Source organism: Mangifera indica, unplaced genomic scaffold, assembly GCF_011075055.1.
Source record: "Mangifera indica cultivar Alphonso unplaced genomic scaffold, CATAS_Mindica_2.1 Un_0018, whole genome shotgun sequence".
NCBI lineage: Eukaryota > Viridiplantae > Streptophyta > Magnoliopsida > Sapindales > Anacardiaceae > Mangifera > Mangifera indica.
Window position 1 is genome coordinate 369,615 of NW_025401110.1, and position 24,460 is coordinate 394,074.

General features: G+C 30.9%; 3 protein-coding genes across 3 annotated transcripts; all 3 read right to left on the reverse strand.

The window, feature by feature from the left end:
- Positions 1-2,529: 2,529 nt before the first annotated feature.
- On the reverse strand, positions 2,530-4,390 carry LOC123205865 (flavonoid 3',5'-hydroxylase 1-like). The gene is made up of 2 exons (XM_044622911.1): positions 3,491-4,390; positions 2,530-3,219 (listed from the first exon to the last, which is right to left on the reverse strand). The coding sequence occupies exons 1-2, from the start codon at positions 4,388-4,390 to the stop codon at positions 2,590-2,592; spliced, it is 1,530 nt and encodes a 509-aa protein (XP_044478846.1). The 3' UTR covers positions 2,530-2,589.
- A 7,453-nt stretch (positions 4,391-11,843) lies between these two features.
- LOC123205875 (flavonoid 3',5'-hydroxylase 2-like) lies at positions 11,844-13,628 on the reverse strand. The gene is made up of 2 exons (XM_044622928.1): positions 12,682-13,628; positions 11,844-12,604 (listed from the first exon to the last, which is right to left on the reverse strand). The coding sequence occupies exons 1-2, from the start codon at positions 13,570-13,572 to the stop codon at positions 11,972-11,974; spliced, it is 1,524 nt and encodes a 507-aa protein (XP_044478863.1). The 5' UTR covers positions 13,573-13,628; the 3' UTR covers positions 11,844-11,971.
- Positions 13,629-23,467: 9,839 nt separating this feature from the next.
- LOC123205891 (splicing factor 3B subunit 6-like protein) lies at positions 23,468-24,102 on the reverse strand. Its single transcript, XM_044622947.1, has one exon. It carries the CDS (start codon positions 24,053-24,055, stop codon positions 23,681-23,683), a length of 375 nt encoding a protein of 124 aa, XP_044478882.1. The 5' UTR covers positions 24,056-24,102; the 3' UTR covers positions 23,468-23,680.
- Positions 24,103-24,460: the final 358 nt, after the last annotated feature.

Consider the following 24,460-nt stretch of genomic DNA (forward strand, 5'->3'; position numbering starts at 1 on the left):
TTTTCAATTTTATTTTCTTTCATTAACTCTCTTTTGAAAAATATCTGAATTCACAATACTTTATGTTTATAATTTCATTTTTATTTTTATTTTATCGTTACAAAATATTATAAATTGAGTCAATGTCAAATGAATTCAATTCATTTGAATATTATCATGCTGGTGCTAATGATATTATTGATGATGCACAAAGTGGAATAGGTGGAGCACTAATGGGTGAAAATGGTACAGGTATAGGTTTGCATTATTCGACAGAGAAAAAAAAAACAAATGTCAATGGTATGAGAGCACTTCGATAGAATAGAGAAAACAATTGACGAAAAATTAATTCGTCTTGCAGTATGTAAACATTGTGGTTCTTGTTTAACATGTGCAAGTATAAGTGAGACGGGACATCTTCGTTGACATGTTACTGATTACTGTAAAAAAAATTTCATGTAAGCTCAAAGGACAAAAACAAATTGCATTCACCAGATTGCGATCCGTTGGTCCAAGTGACACTTCAGCAAGAGGTCTGAGTGGTTCCAGCATATGGGAGAAATGTTGACTTTTACATATAATCAAATAAAGATGCAATGTTACATAGCCAGGTATGTAGTTGTTTCTAATCAACTTTTTAGTTATGTAGAAGATGAAATTTTAGAATAGATTATGCAAAATAGTATTTAACCAGCATTTAGAAGAATTCCTAAGTCAACTTTTAGGTTAGATATATTGAGAAATTATGAATTAATGAAAATAAAAATTATTGGAGAATTAAGTAATTTTAATGGTGTTATTTCAATAACTTATGATTTATGGACTGCTACAAATCAATATATAGAGTATCTTTGTACAACTGCCCATTATATTAATTATGATTGACAATTATGCAAAAAAAATATTGCAATTAGAAATTTAGAATATCCGCATGATAATCTTACAATTTATCATGCATTAGTAAATATTTTTGAGGAATATAAAATTAATAATTCTATTTTTTCAATTACTTTTGATAATGCTAAAAATAATGATAAAGTTATTGAATATATATATAATCATTTGTCTCCTCCATTTAATGAAAAATTATTTCATGTTAGATGTGCATGTCATATTATTAATTTAATTACTCAAAAAAGCTTGAACTTAGTTAAAAAACATTTAGAAGTAATTAGATATGTCATTACATACATTTTATTTTCCCTGTCACAGATACAAATATATCATCAATTATGTATATCAATGGGGTTGAGAAGAAAAAAATTAAAAATAGATATTAAAATGATATGAAATTCAACATATCTCATGTTGAAAGCATATGAAGTTCCTATAACACAATACTTTAATCCCCAACCAAAAGATTCGATAGATCCTATTTTTTTGACAGATCAAAATTAAAAAATAGCTACGACTTTAATAAACTTATTAGAGTTATGGAAGAAAGCCACAAATCATTACTCATGTGTGTATAATCCAACAATTTGTTTTATAATATATAATATGGTAACAATAAGTGATATTTTTAAAAAAACATAAGTATCATCACTCTCATCGTGCTTTTCAGAATATATGTATGCAAATGGAACAAAAATTTTAAAAATATTGAAACGAAATTCCTTTACTTTATTCTGCAGCTACTGTTTTAGATCCTAGGGCAAAAACTAATGGATTACAAAATTTATTTGGTGTTATTAATGAAAATTTATCAATTAATAGCAATGTTAATTCTGTTGAATATGTTCAAGATTTTTTACCTAATATATATAGTATTTAGGTATATTCTGCATTGAAGGTAAGTTCTGATAGTTCAGGTAAAAACAAGTTACGCATATGGTCTCTGTTGCACAAAGGTGAACAAATTGCTAGTCAAAGTACATATTATAGTCAATTTTATAATTATATCAAAATTAACTATTATCCAAAAATTGTTTAAAGATATAATGTTGAAAAACTAGACGTTTTGACATGGTGGAAAGACAAGGCAAAAACTTTTCCTATGCTTACACCCATTGCCCAAGATCTACTAACACCTCCAGTGTCAACTGTAGCATCGGAATCCGCTTTTAGTGCAGGTAGATGCGTGTTGGATGTATTAAGTTATACAAAAAAATTTTGATTATGTATTAAGTTAATTAGGTTTAATAGTTAATTAAATACTTTATATTTAAGTTGTTATATTAATTTTCAATAGAAGATTTATGAAAAGTATTAAAACTATTATGATACTATCGTATTTTTAGAAACATATTATTGATGATATATTATATTAAACTCGTATATATACGTTTCATACTTTTTTCGAATGCAAATTTTAAAAATATTTTTTTATAAACATATTTTTTATTATTCGTGATATTATACTTATATAATTCATATATCGAATTTTCCTTGTTCTTGTATTTTCTATCTACGCGCTATACTAAATACAAAATTGAGAAGCAAACGAATACAATTTTTTCTCTCTCTCATTATTTTAGCTGGGAATACAACGCTGATTGCAACCAAATACAAATTACTCTGTAAAAAATATATATATATTGTTGCAGCTTTTATGGCAAATATGAAAAGACCAGACATTTCTGGCAAATTTAGGAGCTTGATTATCTGTTGTTAAACATAGGCACCCGGGGCAAGTCTTGGGGAAACCATAGCCGAAAGAGGCACAGCTTTTTGCAGTGTGAGGCCGAAAATTTCTTCCATGTCTAACTCTTTAACTCCCTCTGGTAATTTCCAGTCAAACGAATGAATTAAGCTTCCCAAAACGTACTCAACTTGAACCATTCCCATTCTCACTCCAGCACACATTCTTCTTCGAGCTCCAAATGGGATCAACTCGAAGTCGTTTCCTCGAGGATCAATCTTCTTATTCTTTTCACTCAAAAACCGCTCTGGTGCAAACTCTAATGGGTTCTCCCACACGTCGGGGTCGCGGCCGATTGCCCAAATGTTTACTTGGAGGCGAGTGTTTTTGGGGATGAAGTAGCCGTTTACAATGCAATCTTCGGATGAGAGGCGAGGCAGATTGAGTGGTGTTGGGGGGTGTTTTCTTAAGGTTTCTTTGCATATGGCTTGTAAGTATGGGAGCTTCGGAATGTCAGCTTCTTCGAGCCTCCGGCCTCTTCCGATTACTTTATCCATCTCCTCGTGTGCCTTCTTAAAGATGGTTGGATTCATCAACATCTCCGTCAGGGCCCATTCGATGATGCTCGATGATGTATCCGTGCCGGCCACAAATAAGTTCTAGCACAAGTTTGAATAGTCTAGTTGAGTCACGCGCTTAGTCAGAAATTATAGTAAAATTATAATTATCTAATTTGAATTATAATAAAATAATATTTAGTTACATTGTAATACATATCAAATATCAAATATGTATTCATATATAAAAAAATCAATTTATATTAATGGATCCAAGGGGGCAATTGCCCCTCCTTGTCCCTTCCTCCTCCGGTCCATGAGCTGATTTACAAATCAAATAAAACTCTAACTAAAAGAAGTGTTTAAGAGATACCAGGAGGAGTCCGTTGATGTTATCGTTACTAAGTCTTTCGTCGTCTGGCTTGTCTCCGTAAGTCAAAATAGTGTCAAGCACATCAGGGTGTTCTTTATGCTCATGACTGGTGGCAATATGTTCCTCAATCATCTTCGTTATCATGGAATCGACTTGTTTGTGTAATTTCTTCATTTTCTGCTGGGTGCCTCTGTCCAAGAAACCCAAGGCCGGAATGATATCCCCCACCAATAAAACCGCTGCATACTTCATCATCTCCACAACCAGAACCTTAAACTCATCCGATTCCGAACTATTTGTTGCAAAAACACGACGGCTGAGAACCACCTGTCCGATCACATTCGCCGTAAGATACGATAACATTGTAGGCATCAATACGGGCTCGCCTTTCCGGTTAGCCTCAAGCAAATCCTGAAGCATGAGGCCGACCTCGGACACCCGAAAATGTGCCCAATTTTCCATGGCTTTACTACCAAACATATGAGTATTACACACTTTGCGCAGCAATGTCCATCTGGGTCCATATTCAGCGTTAACCATGTCTTGTCCGTCATAGGCCATATGGTGGACGCCTGCATCGGTTGGACGGTTTGAGAAATTGAGATCCTGGTTTTTGAGGAAGGCTTTAGCGGCTTCCGGGGTTGAGGCCACCACCATGTCTTGGCTTCCGAATTTCAGATACATGATTGGGCCGTACTTTTTGGCCATTTTGGCTAAGCCGACATGGGGCTGGCTGCCTATGAGGGGGAGGGCGCCGACGATGGGAAACCCCTGTGGTTCTGGAGGGAGCGGTGGTCTTGATCTCCTGAAGAGAGAATGAACGAAAAAGCGTGTTATGAAGAAGAGGAGAACCAAGGCAAGGCCCTCCTCCAGCAGGAAGGAGTCTTGGAGTAGTGTCATTTCTTCTCAAAGGAGCGGCTTCCACTCGGTTGAGCGACAGAATCAATGTGGATGGTTGGAATATATAAGGGTTTGAAATTCATTTGAGATGTTGAATGAATTGCAAGTATTTCAAGTCTCACCGAACCAAACAAACAAGAGCACTGCTACGTGTGCAAGTCATTGGTATATCCAATTGTGTAAATCTTGATAGACATAGTAATTTATTCAACAGTAACTTGTTCAACAGTAACTGTTATCGTATGATATTTTCTAATATTAATTAACAAGGCTGAGTTAAATAATTCATGGAGGATGGCAGGGAAGCTCATTTTACGGTATGATGTTCAACCATTGTATTATTCAAATATGCAGAAATTTTAAATTAAGTTAATCATTTAAGGGTACCATTGTATGGTTCGATTATTATTTAAAATAAGGCAATATCAAACAGATTGTACTATGAGAGAAAGAATCAGAATACAACAAGAATAATATTACAATTACAGACTTCTCTTACTAATTTTAAATAATATTTTCTTTGGAAAATTATATTATATAAAGCCTTAATCAATATTTCCTTGAAGGTTATTTTCTCTAAACATTGTAACTATCTAAACAAAATATAATTAAAAACTCAATAATCCAATACAACTCCGAACACATTCAAACTCATTTACTCCTAAACACACTTGAAACCAACAGCGAACAATTGTCTAATCCCAGTATCCATCACCTTTTTTTATTCATATTTTGCAGTCAAAGACTGGTTCAAGGAATAAGCCAACCTCTTCATCGCCGGCAATGTGGGTCAGTTTTCATTTGGTAATCTCATTCAGATTCTTAATTGTTTTAGTCGGTTGGCTTATGCAATTTGTTCCATAGCCTTCTTGCCTCCCGGGTCTCTTTACCAACTTCAAATCTGACTATAGCTGAGCACATGTCGAGCCACCATAGCCACCACAATTCTGATGGCTGCATTATGTAACCAAACTATGTACTTGGCATGGCCATGATTTAAATACTCAGTTCTCACTATTGAAGCTCTGAAAAAACTCTGATTAATAAAAAATGCTGCGTAGGTGGGAGGAAAAGGAATCAAATTTTCTAATGGCATAATTTGGTGGGGATGATTTTTATACTTTTTTATTCCTTAGGACAGGAATGTAAATACCCATGATGAACATCAAGCTTGAGAAACAGCACTACATATCTCCAGATATTAATTTATGTCAAATATATTCTCAATTTATATGTTTTCTTCAAGTAGTTAGTTGGTCGATGAATTTCATGTTAAATGAAAACTCATATTGGTAGACCTTTTATTTAGTTTATTTGCAGTGTTTTGAAATATTCAAAGATACTCTAAGATTCATATAGTCTGACAGAATACTAAGTGTCTATGGACGTACGTACGAGATTGTCTTAAATTCTTAAGATGTGTTTGGTTGAGGGCGATTAAAGATTACTTTAATAATTTTTTTTATTATTTACATTATTTTATTTGGTTTATAAGTAAAAATAAATTATGGTAATCTTTTATTACCAATGATGATATGACAGATAATATAAAAGGTAATCTGATTACTACCTCTGTCTTAGGTATTAAAAGATTACCAAAATAATCTTGATTTTATTATAATATATAATTTATTTATTAATTTTTTTAAAGCAAAAATAATCTTCTTTTCAATTAATATAACAAATAACATAAAAAATATTTTATAATAATTACCTAATGATATTTAAGTAAAATAATATACTAGTATTCTTTTATTACCTTTAATCAAACATAGTAATAATTTATACCCAATAATCTTTAAGGTAATCTATCTTCAAAGTAATTTTTTAATTTTAATAATAAAACATTCATAGAACCAAACGCTCCTCTTAGTGTTAATGAAAGCTTTCTATTTTTTTGGCTAGCATGGAAGCCTAGGCCATGGAGTTATTTATAGAAACTACTAAGCTACAGTTGTATATACAGAATCAATTACATCTCCAAATGTTAAACACTCCTGGATTTTAAGAGCAAATTACATGAGTAGTTTCACAACCTCACTTAGTTGACCTGGTGAGATTGTCCAATAAAACAAATCATATGTTGATGCGGAAAATTGCACCATCGAAAGTTATTCCAAATTAATGAGATTTAGGTGCAAAAATATGAAATATTAAAACAGCTGGTAATAAGTCATTAATTTTTATGTGGTTCAACATAAAACAAATAATGACATAAATCTACAATGTAAGAATTGATGTAAATAGAATTATAGAAAATAACTAGAGTTTTTCTCCTTTTATATTGCAGAAAACACATACAATAATTATGAATAATGATATAATAATGGTTGTCGAGACGTAAGGAAGAGTAAATATACTTTCGTTAGTTTGTTGTTGAATATTGGGAAATGGTCACCCCAATATTTTACATGCATTATCTATAAAGTGTCATCACTTATTAGGGATCGAAGGTGTTCCCTTGATAATTAAGTGAAGTTAAGGATTTTAGGTCATTAAAGTTTTGAGTCCTAAGGTGTACTCTAAATGATCAAGTACAAATGAAATAAGAGTTTAATTATATAAAAAGATATATTATAAATGTGTAGGATCAAGTTCTCCTACTAACTGAGTGACTTATCACTCACTCTTCATTCCTTTTTTGTTTTGGAGGTAACAAGTGAGGATGATGATTGTGATAGGGTGGGTTAGCAAGATAAGACAACTTGAGGGTAATATTGTCATTTTGATTATATATGTTTTATGTTTATGTTATGAGTTGTTGACAATTGAATCATGTTTTCATTACTATACACTAGTTGTTGACAATTAAAGACATCTTTTGATGCTCCTCTTGTTGTAGTTATAATTGAAGATATTCTTGGTAATTTATATGTGAAGTTTTATGTATGTTAAAATAGTTTAAGTTTATCATACTTAATTAGACAAGAGTAGAAGCGTTTCTCTTCAAAGGATAATACTTTTGGAAATGAGTGTTACAAGTTAGTATCAAAGCATGATTTTGGTACCAAAAAAAATTTCCAAATGTGTATTGTTAACTCAAGCAAAATTAAGAAAAGTCTCTTATGCTTAGGGTTGGACTTGAACCGAGCCTGTTCAAGCTCTAGTTTGAGCTCGGTTCAAACGAGTCCGAAACAAGCCAGCCCTATAAAAGCTCGGTCGAGCTCGAGTTACTCGCCAAAATTGTTAATTAAAAATTTTAATACAAAACAACGTCATTTTAACCAATATATATTAAAACAATGTTGTTTTAATAACAAAATAGTTAAAAACTCGAGCTCGAAACAAGTTGAGCTAAGTTCGAGCTTGGCTTCCAAAAGCTCGACGAGCTTGAGCTTGAACTCGAGCTCTGTTATATATAAACCGAGTCGAGCTCGTGTTATGCTATGCTAATCACACTCACTAGTCAATTGTTGTAAGTTTAAAGTTATTACCTACTAAGTTATGCTTATGAGATAATGTTTGTGGGTTTTATATGATCATTATGAGGAGAACCAAGAGGTTTAATAAAAATCTTTCAACTGCCAACCCATAGGAGGCATAAAACAAGGGGACAACTACCTTGACCTCCTATATGGGATTCAATGCCATCAACATAAGAAACATAATTTGCACTCCAAGTAGCATGAGTGTGCCAGTAGTGGCACCACTAGTGCATGTTGCACTAGAGAGGACATTAGGGGAGTGAGAGATTACTCCAGTTGTAGGCCAAACCCAACTACACCGGATATATGATTTTCTAGGCATACACTAGCCTTTAAAGTTTTTAGGTACAAGTTATCCATATACAGTTGAAGAATAGCTCAAGGCAATAGAGATAACAATTTTGACCCAAATTTAAAGTCATTGACCTTAACAAGGAGGAGATTCCTTGATAGAAATGGGGGAGGAGATGAGAATGGAGACGAAAAATATTCTTGTAATCAAGGATAAGCCAGGGTCAAGGATACATGTGTACTTGCCCCGCCTATATTTCTGTCCCTATTGTTTTATATTATATCTTTACTTAAAATATTATCGTATCTTTAAAGTTTTCGATCATTTATATTTTAAAATTTATTTATTTTTTTGTTATGTATATCAAGGTGGTTAATATATGTTATTTGTGATATTTAAAATAGGTTGGTTTTAATTTTAGTTAATTTTATTATTTAATATATTTATATTGTGTTTAAAAGGTACAGAGAGGAAATTTTTCATTGCGGATAAAGGGATGAGAAATCTTTGTTATCCTTATAATAGAGATGGATCAGAGACGAGGATAGAGATGAAAAATAGGGCATTTGATCCCACTGCTCCTCATTGCTATCCGTACAAGGCAGTGGAGAGTGTGATGTCCTTGTTCCAAATGTTTGATAAAGCTAATGTGAAGTATGTTAACAACCTTCTTAAGGTAGATGCCCAATTTAGGATATCATCTAAAAAGTCATTCGCTACATATCTTATTCAATAGAAGCATCAAACTCTTAATTTTCCTTATTCATCAAACTCAAGAAGAAATAAGTTAAGACAATTTATTAAGTATCCAAATGAAAAACTTATTAAAGACCTACACCTAAAACTCCTTTTATAGTCAAAGAACATCCATTGTGACTGTTCAAATAATAATGAAACATGTGTTGAGCATCTTATGATGCAAACAACACACTTCCAATCATCTTCAACAAGTGATGCAAAATGATTGATACACCACTCAACATATAAGAGATTATAATAACGTCAACTTACAACATCAAGAAAGATATTGTAAGATCTCCATATAGCAACAATCTTTTTTTTTTTTTGCAATAAATCTTTTATAGTTCTTGAGGTCCTTTACAAACTCCAAGAACTGGGGAACACATTTTATACGGTAAAAAATGAGTAGTATAAAAATAACCCTCTAAATACAATTGGATGTAGCAGACAATGAATACTCACTAATCAACTCCTTAACTTAAAGCCTTCAAGATTATCCTAATTCGGATTTCATGCAACAACATTTTTGTAATGTTTATCTAGTAAAAGCATTAACTTTCATATAAATGTTATGTCGTCAATATAGAAACAACACTATCCATTTAAATTCAAAATCATAGGTCATTGTCGAGAGAAAAAGGAGGACTCGAATAACCTTTGTCCCTCCAATAAAATTTGTATATAAAAGAAGGGGAAATGGGAAAAGAGAATGAGGAGAAAAAAAAAAATAGGGAAAGGAAGAAGAGTATTATCCTTGTACTATGTAAAAAAACCTGTGAAACATTGTGAATATAGACATTATAATCATCAGGTTAAATACATAAAAACTTTGGCCGCACATCTCTTTCTTTCCCTTGTTTCCATTCATTTCCATGTTTATTTTTCCATATTTGTAACAAATTTATTTGAGTCTACTCAAACAATAATTGTTGTTATTGTAACTTATCTTACATAATATTTTTAAATTGTGTATACTAGTTAATGATGAAAATTTGCGTTTACATTCTCCACACGAGAAAGAAAATGTATAAATATAGTATGCATATGGGACTTTCCACCACATGATCACTATGTATGGAAATAAATGACAAACTAGAAATGAAATCAACATTAATTTTACCAATAAAACTATGCATACTCATTTTGAATATATAAATAGGTATATATTTAATGTTTATCATCATGTGATTGGATAATTTTAAAATAATGATAAAATACTATTTAATCACATGATGATACACATAAATGTGATTAATTTGTGTATTCAAAATAAGTATATATAATCAAACCAATAGTTTCATAATTTGCCAATGGAATGAATATTATAAGTTAGATTTATATTATACTAAAATTCTAGTTCTTGTGTGATGTACAATTGTAGTTTTCCATCACTAGAAAATTTTGATAATGTACACTAAAAATATTTTTTTTACATGCAAAGTTGGCATCCACATTTTGGATTTTCATTAAAAATAATGTTCTAGTGAAGATAATCTATTATATAAATAAATGTCAATGAATCTGGAAATATTATCTTAGTTTAATATAATGAATTCAATACAAAAACAGTACGTTTTGAAAAGCACCAGCATTCTTAATAGTTACAGAGTTTCTAGTCGATGGATAAGATGACATGAAAATTTTAATATTAAAGAAAAGAAGGTGAATATTTCAGTTCTACTGCATAATGTTGCATTTGCAGGAGCTCGAGATGTTGTTAAAGATATTTTTGTCAGAGTCATTTGTAAATTTGGTTACAGTGGAAGTAGTTAAATTCAAACAAATGAAAAAAAGTTAGACACAAAATATTTTAAATGTGGTTTAGTTTGTTATTTAATAATTAATGTCTATGAAAAAAATATTTTGACAATTTGAATACACAAATTATAAAGAACACCACAAAGGGGATTCGAACACCGAGGAGTACCTCTAGAAAGATTATTGAGTACAATGACCCTTGCCATTGAACTTACAACAAAACAAAGCTAATCCTAAGTACAAGAAGAGTGTCTAGTATATATATTTGCATATGTTTTGGTGCCTTTCCCTTTGCCGTTGGTGATCCCTTGTATAATTACAATGCTTTTGGTTACAAACGTTGGCCTCCTAAATAGTTACATAAATGATATGATCACAATCGAGATTGATTAGATGGGAAGCTTTACTTTCTTTTGCTTGTGGACCGATCACATTGAGTGGGTGCCAATTGATGAAATGCCTTCTCTTATGGAGAGGTATATCTTCGTTAAACGAAACACAGACTATCACTTCTACCTAATGTTCATTTCTTGAGGTGACGTATTATGGTGGGGAACTACGACACAGCAACCATAAGCCCAACCAGTCATAGTTCAGCTCTCTTTTTGCCTGCGGGAGCCTCTAATTCTGTTACTTTTACCTAAACACTCCCCACCAACAGTAACATTTCTAACACTCCACCAAGAAGAGCAAGTGCGCATTGTTTGCCTGGTGTTTTACTATCCAAATTTCATGTGATGAACGACAAGTTAAAAATTAAAATCATCATTTGATTTGTTCATCGTGATGTGTTGAAATATATTAGATTTATAAATATGATAATATAAACTTATTAATATAAAACTAATTAATTTGTGTTAAGTTCTAATATACTAAACTTATATAGTACTCATTTATTTTGTTTTTATATGATGTATGTGTCTTTTAGTTTTCAACACCTTTTATCAAGTACAACCATTATAGGTTGTCATTTAATTGGATACGTTATCACTTGATATCTATAATCATTTTAAATTATTAGACTCATATTCAAAAATATAAAACTTATAAATATAAAATTTGAAATTTATATTATATAAAATTAAGTAATTTAAATTTATTATATTTATACACCAATTATTTATATTGTTTCTATACGGGTGATCCTTTACTTTTTTTTGTTTTGCTTTAAAATTACTCAACGTCAAAATCAACTAATCAATAACTAACTCAATTTATTTGATCGCACACTGCCGTACTACTCATAACTCAAATTTGAAATTCATATATTCATTCTCCACGGATAACAATTCATTCTTCTGGCATTATTGAGACACATTAAAGAGTGACATGATATGTCGAAGTCTTTAGATGAGATTCAACGTACTACTCATAAGTATAACCATTGGGAGCAAGCCGCGGTGAAACAATAGCCGAAAGGGGCACAGCCTTTTGCAGGGCAAGACCAAAGGCTTCTTCCATGTTTAGCTCCACTCCATCTGGCAATCTCCACTCAAACGAATGCACCAAAGTTGCTAAAATATATTCAACTAAAATAATCCCCATTCTAGTTCCTGCGCAGATTCTTCTTCCTGCCCCAAATGGAATCAGCTCAAAATCATTTCCTCGTGGTTCAATCTTGGCATACTTCTCACTGAAAAATCTCTCCGGTGTAAAGTCTAATGGATTCTCCCACACGTTGGGGTCACGGCCTATAGCCCAGACGTTTACACTGAGTCTGGTGTTTGCAGGAATGTAGTAGCCGTTTACAACGCATCCTTCGGTTGAGACCCGCGGCAGGTTGAGAGGTGTAGATGGGTGTTTTCGAAATGTTTCTTTGCATATGGCTTGTAAGTACGGGAGTTTTGATAAGTCTGATTCTTGAAGCCTTCGGTTTCTTCCAATTACTCGATCCATCTCCTCATGTGCTCGCTTCAGAATGATAGGGTTCTTCAACATCTCTGCAATCGCCCACTCGATAATACTTGAGGAAGTGTCGGTGCCAGCAGTAAATAAGTTCTAGCAGAAATAACAACAATTTCTGAGCTCCGTTATATGTGAAAATAATTATAAAAAGAAAAGAGAAAAATATATACCAAGAGTAGAGCTTTAATGTTGGTGATTGTAAGTCTTTGATCGTCATCAGAGTTCTCAAGACTCGCCAGCAGAACATCGAGAAAATCTGGTTTTCCTTTGCGTTGATGACTCGACGCCATATGCTCCTCAATCATTTTTGTTATTAAAACATCGAACTTTTTGTGCAATTTCTTCATTCCACGCTCGATCCCTTGTAAGTCCATCCAAGCAATTGAGGGGATGAAATCACCGATATTGAAAAATCCTGCAGATGTCATCAGCTCCACCACCATGTCCTTGAACTCGTTAGACTCCGAGCCTTTTGTCACGAAAACTCGACGGCCGAGTATAACTTGGCCGATCATGTTCGCCATGGCATAAGATAACATTTCCGGCACCACCACCGGCTGGCCTTTTCGGCTAGTCTCGCACATGGCACAAACCATGTGAGCTAGCTCGGCGTCGCGAACGGTCGCCCAATTCTCAAGAGCTTTTCCTCCAAGCATATGCAAATTACTCAACTTTCGTAGTAGCTTCCACCTTGCTCCATAGTCCGCAAAAACCAAATCTTGTGCACCATACGCCAAATTGGTGGCGCCTGCATTAGGAGGACGGTTAGAGAAATTGAGGTCTAGCGTCTTCAGAAATGCGCGAGCGGCGTCCGGAGTCGACGCCACCACCATGTCTTGTGTTCCCATTTTGAGATACATGACAGGTCCGTATTTTTTGGCCATTTTGGCAAGGGTGACATGGGCCATGGCTCCCAGGAGAGGAAGAGCGCCGATCAACGGCCATCCTGGCGGGCCTGGAGGGAGCGGAGGGGATGATCGTTTGATGATAGAACGAATCAAATAGCGGCTAATTAAGAAGACAAGAGTTGCCGCAAAGATTTCCCTTAAGAGGAACGCCATTGCTAAGAAGTATGAGATATGAAAGAGTCGTATCTGGAGTGGAACATAAATGAATGATTAATATGAATGGAAAAGGCGTTGGCGGAGCCATTTGAGATGTGCAATGTGTCTTAGCAACCTGGTAAGTAGAACGTGCGCTCTTGCTTCTTTCATTGAATGAATTGGTGACAGCAATGATAGTTAGCTTGACTAGTCATTCCTCCCTCATTCCTTCGACGCTGTGAGGCATCGCTAAGAAAAGAGATAGTGCTTAGAGATCATCGGTTATCGCTGAAAAAATTAGATTTGAAAATTTAAAAATCGTAAAAAGAAAATATAGTTTTTGAAAACTTGGGATTAGGGGAAAAATGTTAGTTGTTAGTATTAAGAAGAGAAAAATGAGATCAAATTTAAGTTTATTTTTAATATTAAATATAAAATGATGAATTTATTCCTAAAACTAACAAATTTAAATAACCATAGATAGGTAAATGAGATTTTCAAAGTTAATAAGGAGAAACTTGAGAAAACTACATATTTTGGGTGAGAATAAGTCCTTTGGCCAATTAAATATTTAAAAAGATATAAACTAGACTTGACAGTATGTCGTGTCTAGTCAGATCGGACCGGTTGTAGTAATCTATTATTCTCTCAGATTATATTGGACTCAAGACCTATATAGAGTTGGGTCTTTGCGTTTGATCGGTCAACAAAAATATATAGGTTTACTACACGGCTAGTGCTATAACGAGTTGTATTGTTTCGGGTCTTACCTTCAATGGGTAGGCACGTGGGCTTTTGGCAAGCTAGTCTATTAATTATGTTTTTTTTATTTTTTAATTATTTTTTGTTATATTTTTTGGATTTCACATACTAATTTTGTAGTTTTCCTCGTCTGAGTAATGACAAATAATTAACAAATTTAGATTTCTCATATTATGTCTTGATTTTCCTATAAAATTAATAATAAATTTATTATTACTTTTTAATTTTTCATAACATTAATGAATACTTTTTGATTTTTTATATAAATTATTCAATTCTCTATATAATAATAATTAATTAATAAATTTTTGAAAAAATTGTGTACAGTATCATGCCAAGCCGAACTTCACAGCTCGTATAACCCATGGGTCAACCCACAAGCTACTACAATGTGTGTTAGGCCCTTTCAAGCTGATCCAACTCTCTTGACATGTTTAAATAAGACCATTAATTAAAAAGGTGGATGAATATATTATCTTCAACCCTCAAGAGGGGTTTAGTTTATAGAAATCAAAGATTATTCTCATAATATATTTTTTATTATTTGTATTATCTTATTTGGTTTATTAAGTAATAAAAGATTTCTATAATCTTATATTACCAATAATAATATAATAAGTAATATAAAAACTAATCTGATTATTAGCTTTAATAATCTTGATTTTTATTACAATTGTAACCTTATTTATTAATTTTTTAAGGTTAAAATATTCTTACTTTAAATTTATATAAATAAAATAATATTTTTTTATTATCTCCAACTAATCATAATAATTAATATATTAACAAATTTTTATCGAATATAATAACAATAATTTATATTTTAAAATATATTTTTATATGATATTTTTTATTTTTTATAATAAAATATTATATAAATCAAACATATTATAAATACGTATAAATTTGCCCTAACCCGAGGCTTGGGCAAAAATTATTTTTGATTGACTGTTTGGTTTGTTGTGGTTTAATTGAGAAATTTGGAGAGGAAAATGAGCCGTTTTGTTTTCAACGAAGTAGTTAAAAAATGTGGTCCTTCATATCGGTGCTTCAAAAGCGATGAGTTTCTTTATGCTTTAAATTTTTTGAATAACTAATATTTTCTTTTTTGGGTTTTTTTTAATTTTTTGGAATTAATTATCAGATCGGGAACAAGAAGAAGAATGATTGACAAAACTTGGGAATATATTTTATTAGTATTTATTTTACTACTTCTAATTATAGCCGGATGATTATATGTTGTTGCAATTAGGTTGTATTTATTATTATTATTATTTTTTTTTTTCTTAACTCTTTCTTCTAATGTTTTTCTGCCTTTACATTCTTACATGAAGAAAAATAATTGATTTTTGTCCTGTTGTGTGAAAAAGCACACCTCTCTGAAAATCATCTCGGAAAGAGAGCCATATCACTATACCACGGATGACCCTCAAACAAGCAAAATATGGTAAACCATGCATGATAATGATAGGCACACTATGATGATTCTAACCCGTGATCAATCTATCGGAGACAGACCTCTACATCCAACGTTCAAACTTCACAATCCAAAATTATTGATACCATCATGATATGTTGAATGGGGATTAACCCAAAAGCTTAAATTATTGTAAAATTGTCCTCCAACTTAAAATGTTCCCTCACATATATGGTGGAATAATGGCCACGCAGCGATTTGCCCTGTGAATCAGATTGAAACCAACCCAGATAAAACTGATATCGGAATCAAAAAAATCGAAATCAGATTGAATCGGAATTGAAATCAAAATCGAATTTTAATGGTTCGATTCCAATTTATCTAATTTTAAACCGTAAAACCGTCGATTCACATCTGATTTATAAACCAATAATTTTATTTTTGTCCAATTTTTTTATTTTTTTAAATTAAAAAAAAAACAACGATTCCCTACAAATGTGCAGGGAATCAAATATGCAGGGAAATGTTGGTTTCTTGCAAATATGTAGGGGACTGATCCCTGCATATTTCAAAATCATTTGTAGGGGATTCAAAATTTTGTGCAGGGGTTGCATATTTCAAAATTTTTTGCAGGGGATCACATTTTGCAGGGGACCGTGGTCCCTTGCAAAAATTCTAAATTTCGTTTTGACCCCCCATTTTTTAAGATATTTTCTTTTAAATTTTTCTTATATATATCAATTCAATCTCTCAACTCTCTTACTAAATCCTTCAAACTCTTTTATTCTTTCAATTCTTAATACTCTCTCAATCTTTCAATCAAATTTAATTAAATTCTTTCTTTATTTTTTATTAATTTCAATTTATATTTTTATTATACAATTCATAATTAATTATAGAATTTATTCCTACAATTAATTTTATTTATTATTTTTCATAATTAATCATATAATTTATTTATTATCAAAAAATGATAAGTAGTGAAAATTCTTCTAGTAATAAGAGATTTAGTCAATATTCACATATATCAAATGTGAATGAAAATCAATTTATAGATGATTTTTCAACACAAGAAAGTGAAAGTCACTATGTAGAGGTCGAACAGCAACAACAACATCAACAACAAGTGGTAGTCCTGGCCACGGTTCATGAATCGACGATTTCGGTTTGAAACCACCAGTTCACGGTTTAAAAAAATAAGAACCCTAAAGCGAAACCATAATAGGACAATTTGTAACCGGTTTGAAATCGACGATTCCGATTCATAACCGATATTGAACCATCAATTTTAATACACGATCTTGATTTAATTTTTAAATTATTAATTACAATAATTAAAAATTAAAAGAAACGTTTAGACTTAATTTTTCAATTAAGCTTCTTACGTATCTTCTTGGGATTTAGAAGAATCAAAGTCTACGTAATTCTCTTACCTTTGTATATCTAATAGCCGACAGTATCCCTTTACTTTATCATTCACCTTCGTTATCTTGACTATTATTTTCCGTTATTGCACAATTCGTAGTTAAATCAAGCAATTTTTTATTTAAGTCTGCTTTTATATTTTGTTGGCGTAATTCAGCTCTTATCCAATCATCCACGCATATTTGAGCCTCAATAGATTCGAGAGTCAAACTTTATCGTCTCTCATCCAATATATTACTCATTTGACTAAAAACTTGTTCTACTGCGACAATTGATACTGATGCTGTCAGAACTTGTTTAACAATAGCTGCTAATGTTGGAAAGGTTTATGCATGTCAACTCCACCATTGCAGAACTGGAAAATCTTAACTTATATTGTTGTCACCAAACTCAAAAATATTAGTTAAATAAATATCATGCTCTAAGGTAGACCCAAATATTCCTCTTGGTCTTTTGCTCATTTGCATCATAATACGATCACTATAACTCATATTTTGGGTTGATGCTAGGGAAATAAGTGAGAGAAAGGAAGAAGAACCACCTTGGTTACCATAAATTAATGAATATTCAACATAAATTTCTTTAATTAAACTCATAATGTTAGTTATAGTTAATAGAATATTAACTTCATCCTCACAATCTAATTGCAAACATTCATAATATAATGTCAAATAATCCGTAACACTATCTAATTTAAACCTAGGATAAAAAAAACAAGCAATAAGAAAAATTTCTAAAATTGTTTTATAGTAAGTTAACTATTTTTTTCATTAAAATAATAACTTCTTCAAGAATAACATCTTATTCGGTTTCCTATATAGACCCAATAATATTGACGACTTCATTTAAAAATAAATGAGAACTAGAATAATAAACCTCATTTAAAGTATAAGTTGCATTATTAAAATTTCTTAATACATTTAAAATTGTTTTACAAATATCTCAATATTGAGGATATAATGTAACTTGTGGCACATATTATGAAATAAATGAACACAATAAATCCCTATAATCAAAAGACTCGTTGAGTAATTCATATATTGAATTCCAACGAGTCAACACATCTTTTGAAAATCCTTTTGGTGTTTTATTATGTTGTTTACAAAATTTACCTCATCCTTTCATAGTTTGGGGATGTGTCCATAAAAATGAAATTGCTATTTTTATTGGACTAATATAATTATTACGATAATTTCAACCATCCTATACACATAAATTTAATACATAACATGCATATCTAATATGAAAAAAATTTACCACCTAAATTGGGTTTACAAATTTTAATTAAATCAGTTATTGAGGTCGTATTTGAACGTGCATTATCAAATGAAATTGAAAAAATTTTATAAACTAATTTATATTCTTCTAATATTCATTTAATTATTCTATAAATATTATCGGTCACCAAATACCGTAAATGCGAAAATTCTTTTTTGTAATTGAAAAATGTCATCTTTCCAATGATAAGTTATATCCACATAAGAGTGAACTTGTCAATGATCACTGCAAATATTACTACATATAGATACACATCTATCAAAATTTGTAAAAAATTGAATTAATTCTTTTTTTTTTGTTTTTTATAGACACTAAATAATGTTATTTTTAATGTATTTTTTGAAATAGTTTTATATGCAAGATTTAATGCAGTTTTACAATAATTATTAAAACTTAAATTTTCACCAAAAGTAAATGTTAAATGATCTATTGCTACAATTTTTGTAAATTTTTCTTTACTTTAATTATCATTATAAATAAATAAAGATTTATGTGTGGAACCATACCCAGTTATTTATGTTTGACCTCGACTTTGCCCTATTTTTTCTGAATGCTTCGACTTCAAATGTCTTTTAAACGTTCCGTATCCACCTCCTTGTTTGAATTTATAAATTTGTTTGCAATAATTGCAAACAACTTCAAAATTACCATATTCTTTTTGTATTTTCTTAAAATGAATGTTGAATATATCGGAGATAGGAATTTTTTGGAAATGTTGTTCCATCTCCACCTGTTAGACATGGCACAAGCCGGTTTGACCCATGAATCGGATCGAAACTGATCCGGATAAAATCGAAATCGAAACCGGATTGAACCGAAACTGAAACTAGATTTTGACGATTCGGTTTCAATTAATCTAATTTTAAACCGTAAAACCGTCAGTTCACATCTGATTTATGAACTGACGGTTTACATCTTCTAAACTGATAATTTTATTTTTTTTAAATTTTTTTAAATTAAAAAAAGAAGGAACCAACGGTTCCCTACAAATATGCAGGGGATCAGGTCCCCTGCATATTTCAAAATCTTTTGTAGGGGACCGTTGGTCCCCTGCATATTTCAAAATTTTTTTACAGGGGACAGAATTTTTGTAAGGGGCCAATCTGCAAAAATTCTTAATTTTTTTTGACCCCTCATTTTTTAAAATTTTTTCTCTTAAATTTTTCCTATGTACATTCATTCAATCTTTCAACTCTCTCACTAAATCCTTTAAACTCTCTCATTTACTCTCATTCTCATTCTTTCAATTCTTAATGTTCTCTCAATCTTTCAATCAAATTATCTTAAATTTAATTAAATTCTTTCTTTATTTTTTATTAATTTCAATTTATATTTTTATTATACAATTCATAATTAATTATAGAATTTATTCTTATAATTAATTTTGTTTATTATTTTTTATTATCTTTCATAATTAATCATATAATTTATTTATATAATTAAATTTATTTATTATCAAAAAATGACAAATAGTAAAAATTCTTCTGTTAATAGGAGATTTGGTCAATATATACATATATCAAATATAAATGAAAATCAATTTATAGATGATTTTTCAACACAAAAAAGTGAAAATCCCCATGTAGAGGTGGAGCAACAACAACAACATCAATAGGTGGAGATGGAACAACACTTTCAAAAAATTTCTACCTCCGATATTTTCAAGATTCATTTTAAGAAAATACAAAAAAAAATAGTAATTTTGAAGTTGTTTACAGTTATTGTAAGAAAAATTATAAATTCAAATAAGAAGGTAGATACGGAACGTTCAAAAGACACTTGGAGTTGAAACATCAAGAAAAAATGGGACAAAGTCGAGACAAAACACAAATAACCGAGTATGATTCAACACATAAATCTTTATTTATTTATAGTGATAATAAAATTAAGGAATAATTTACAAAAATGGTAACAATAGATCATTTAACATTTAGTTTTTGTGAAAATTTAAATTTTAATAATTATTGTAAAACTGCATTAAATCCTGTACATAAAACTATTCCAAGAAACACATTAAAAAGAACATTATTTATTGTATATAAAAAACAAAAAAAGAATTAATTCAACTTTGTACAAATTTTGATGGACGTGTATCTATATGTAATAATATTTGGAGTGACTATTGACAAGTTCACTTTTATATGAGTATAACTTGTTATTGGATAGATAATAATTTTCAAATACAAAATTGAATTTTACTATTTAAGGTGTTTGATAACCGACATACGACCGATAATATTTATAGAATAATTAAAGGAATATTAGAATAATATAAATTAGTTTATAAAATTTTTTCAATTTCATTTGATAATACACGTTCAAATACGACCTTAATAACTAATTTAATTAAAATTAGTAAACCTAATTTAGATAATAGATTTTTTTATATTAGATATACATATCATGTATTAAATTTATATGTACAAGATGATTTAAATTGTATTAATAATTATATTAGTCTAATAAAAACAACAATTTCATTTTTATGGAAACATCTCTAAACTATGAAAGAATGGGGTAAATTTTGTAAATAACATAATAGAAGACCAAAAAGATTTTCTAAAGATGTGTCGACTTGTTGGAATTCAACATATGAATTACTCAACGAGTCTTTTGATTATAGGGATTTATTGTGTTCATTTATTTCACAATATGTGCCACAAGTTATATTATATCTCTAACATTGAGATATTTGTAAAACAATTTTAAATGTATTAAGAAATTTTAATAATACAACTTATACTTTAAGTGAGATTTATTATCCTACTTCTCATTTGTTTTTAAATGAAACCGTTAATCTTATTGGGGCTTTACAGGAAGCCAAACAATATGTTATTCTTGCAGAAGCTATTGTTTTAATGAGAAAAAAAATGGTTAACTTACTATAAAACAATTCTAAAAATTTTTCTTATTGTTTTTTGTTTTTATCTTAAATTTAAATTAGATGGTGTTACGGATTATTTGACATTATATTATGAATGTTTACAATTAGAGTGTGAGGATGAAATTAATATTTTATTAACTATAACTAACATTATAAATTTAATTAAAGAAATTTATGTTGAATATTCATTAATTTATGGTAAACAAGGTAGCTCTTTTTCCTCTTTACCACCTATTGTCCCATCATCAACCCAAAATATGAGTTATGATGATCGTATTATAATACAAAGGGGCAAAAGACCAAAAAGAACATTTAGCGCCATCTCAAAGCTTGATATTTATTTAATTATTATTTTTAAATTTGGTGATAGCAATATAGATAAAGACTTTCCAGTTCTAGAATGGTGAAGTCGACATGCATCAACCTTTCCAACATTAGCAGTTATTGCTAAACAAATTCTAGCAACACCAGTATCAACTGTCGCAGTAAAACAAACTTTTAGTCAAGAGAGTAATATATCGGATGAGAGGCAATCAAGTTAGGCTCCCGAATCTATTGAAACTCAAGTATGAGTGGACGATTAGACAAGAGACAAATTACGCCAACAAAATATAAAAGTGGACTTCAATGAAGAATTTATTGATTTAAGTACGAATAGTTCGATCGGGAAATAATAGTCAAGATAGCGGAGTGAATGATAAGGCAAAGGGATACTGTCGGCTATCAGATATGTAAAAGTAAGAAAACTACGTAGGCTTTGATTCTTCTAAATCGCAAGAAGATATATAAGAAACTTAATTGAAAAATTAAGTCCAAGTCTTTCTTTTAATTTTCAATTATTGTAATTAATAATTTAAAAATTAAATCAAGATCGTGTATTAGAATTGACGGTTCAATATCAGTTTCGAATTTGGGTCATGAATCGGAACCATCAGTTTCGAACCGTGGTTATGAACCGAAACCGTCGGTTCCAAATCGATTACAAATCGTCCTATTACGGTTTCGGTTCAAGATTCTTATCTTTTTGAACCGTAAACTGGTGGTTTCGAACCAAAATCACCGATTCATGAACTGTGGCCAGGACTACTTAACACATATTCAATAACACACAAAAGCAAGTTTTAACCAACACTTATACTATATATACCTAATAGAATGGTAGGATCAATTCGCAATACCTTTCAGTCAATCTAAAATGAATCTCACATATATGGTCAAATAATGGAAAAGACAACTAGGTTCACGCACATACAAACACAAGTGTGAATCCACACAAAAACCAATACTGTCTGTTAAATTTGCCTTCTAGAATGGTAGGATTCAAGTGCAAGAAGTCAATATCACTCTTATACCATATCAAGTAACCTCTAATATAGGAAATTAAAGCTTAGAAAAAAAATCTAATCATATAGTATTTGAGGAAAAAGAAGATAAGCCAAAAAGATTGGTCAAGTATCAAAGTATCAATTTCAAAGAGCTACTGCCTCTTTAGCAGCTATGACTAAACTTGATGGTATCTAGTGAAGAATTTGGTGTTCATCAACAATGTCATACATTCACCGTATGATAAGCAATTTTAACAATGTCTTTCCATGAAAATCAGAAAGCAGGATTCTACAACAAATTTCAAATGATAACCAAAAATTTTTTTCCAAAGAATTTTATTCGTTGCAAACAACCATTATCACTCATTTGTAATTCTTAGCCACTAAATTTCTAGTAACTTGTCTATTAGCATCAATCAGGGAAAAGAATGATGTAAAAGAAAAAACGCAAAACTTCATCGATGGCAAATACCCCTAAAATTACACATCTTGAAGCCTAAGGCACCTAAGAAAAAGTGACAACTACTGCTGCATTGCCCAGTAAAATTTTCAGCAGAACTAAATTACATAACAGAACAACCCAAATCACCCAAAAGAACATCACCCCAAGTTAATACTCTGCATTGCAGCACCATGAAGAAGAACCACAAGAAATCTTCAACTTTGGGTATTCAATAACCAATAAAAAATCCTAAAACCACTCAATTTTGTGAGCCATGTAGACACCAAAACCAAGGCAATTCTATTGTTCTCAACAAAAATTCAAAAAAAAAAAAACACAACATTCCCCCAATCCCAGTGTCAAACCTTCACAAACCCAAATTTCCAAACAAAAAAAGGATAATCTTTACTGAATTATCATAGCATCCCACATAAAACAATCCGAAAATTAACACGAACAAAATTTCATATTCACAAAATCTAACTAAAAAGTTTATCATAAAACCATTTTTAGTTCTCATACAACAATATCCATGCATCTTTTGAGACCCATAACCTAATTTTAAAAAAATTCGCATAAACATCCAATGCCCATCACTTATCTTTAGTAGAAACTCCATACTTCTCCTGCATCTTAGCAATCTCGTCCTCCTTCTTCTTCTGATCGAATTTCTTGCTCATCTTAGCCTGTTGGTAATAAAGAACAATCAAGTACCTGTTGGCGACGTTGAAGCCCGACAAGTGGTCGACGGCGGTTTTGGCGTCGTAGATATCTTCGTAGACAACGAATGCCGTGCCCCTTGTATCCTTGTTGGTGCCGATGCGTATCTGCCGAATGGCGCCGTATTTGCCAAAGATATCATACATCTCTTCAGAGGAGATGTTGAAGGGGAGATTCCGAACGTAGAGAACGCGGTTCACTTCGGGTGGGAGACGGGTGTTGGCCTTGCGGAGACTGATTGTGGCCATTCTATTTCTTCTGAGTTGTGAGTTGAAGGATTTGACTTGATTTTCTATTGAATATTTTAAAGCTCGATGTAGTGCAATTTGATAATTATTAATAATGCCCCTCAGGAGCCTTTGTTTAGATTATGTAAAGAAACTTAGTAATTTTTTTATTAAAAGTGATAATTTTTATAAATAGTAATAATATAATAAATAATATAACAATTAGGTATAATAATCTAATAGCTTTTAAGTTTGATTTTAAAAAGTTTTTATTCTGATTTAAAATAAAAGTAAATAGCACTTTTTTATTTAATATTTAAGTTTAAAAATACCTTTTTATCCCTCACCAGTATAAATTATACTACTTTATCTAAAATTAAATTCTATTAAAAAATTAACAAAATAAAGATAAAATAATATCATCTA

Coding starts and splice junctions, on each gene's coding strand:
- LOC123205891 (XM_044622947.1), bottom strand. CDS start 24,055: ATGGCCACAATCAGTCTCCGCAAGGCCAACACCCGTCTCCCACCCGAA.
- LOC123205875 (XM_044622928.1), bottom strand. CDS start 13,572: ATGGCGTTCCTCTTAAGGGAAATCTTTGCGGCAACTCTTGTCTTCTTA. Junction 12,605..12,681: donor ACATTAAAGCTCTACTCTTG/GTATATATTTTT, acceptor TATTTCTGCTAG/AACTTATTTACTGCTGGCAC.
- LOC123205865 (XM_044622911.1), bottom strand. CDS start 4,390: ATGACACTACTCCAAGACTCCTTCCTGCTGGAGGAGGGCCTTGCCTTG. Junction 3,220..3,490: donor ACATCAACGGACTCCTCCTG/GTATCTCTTAAA, acceptor AACTTGTGCTAG/AACTTATTTGTGGCCGGCAC.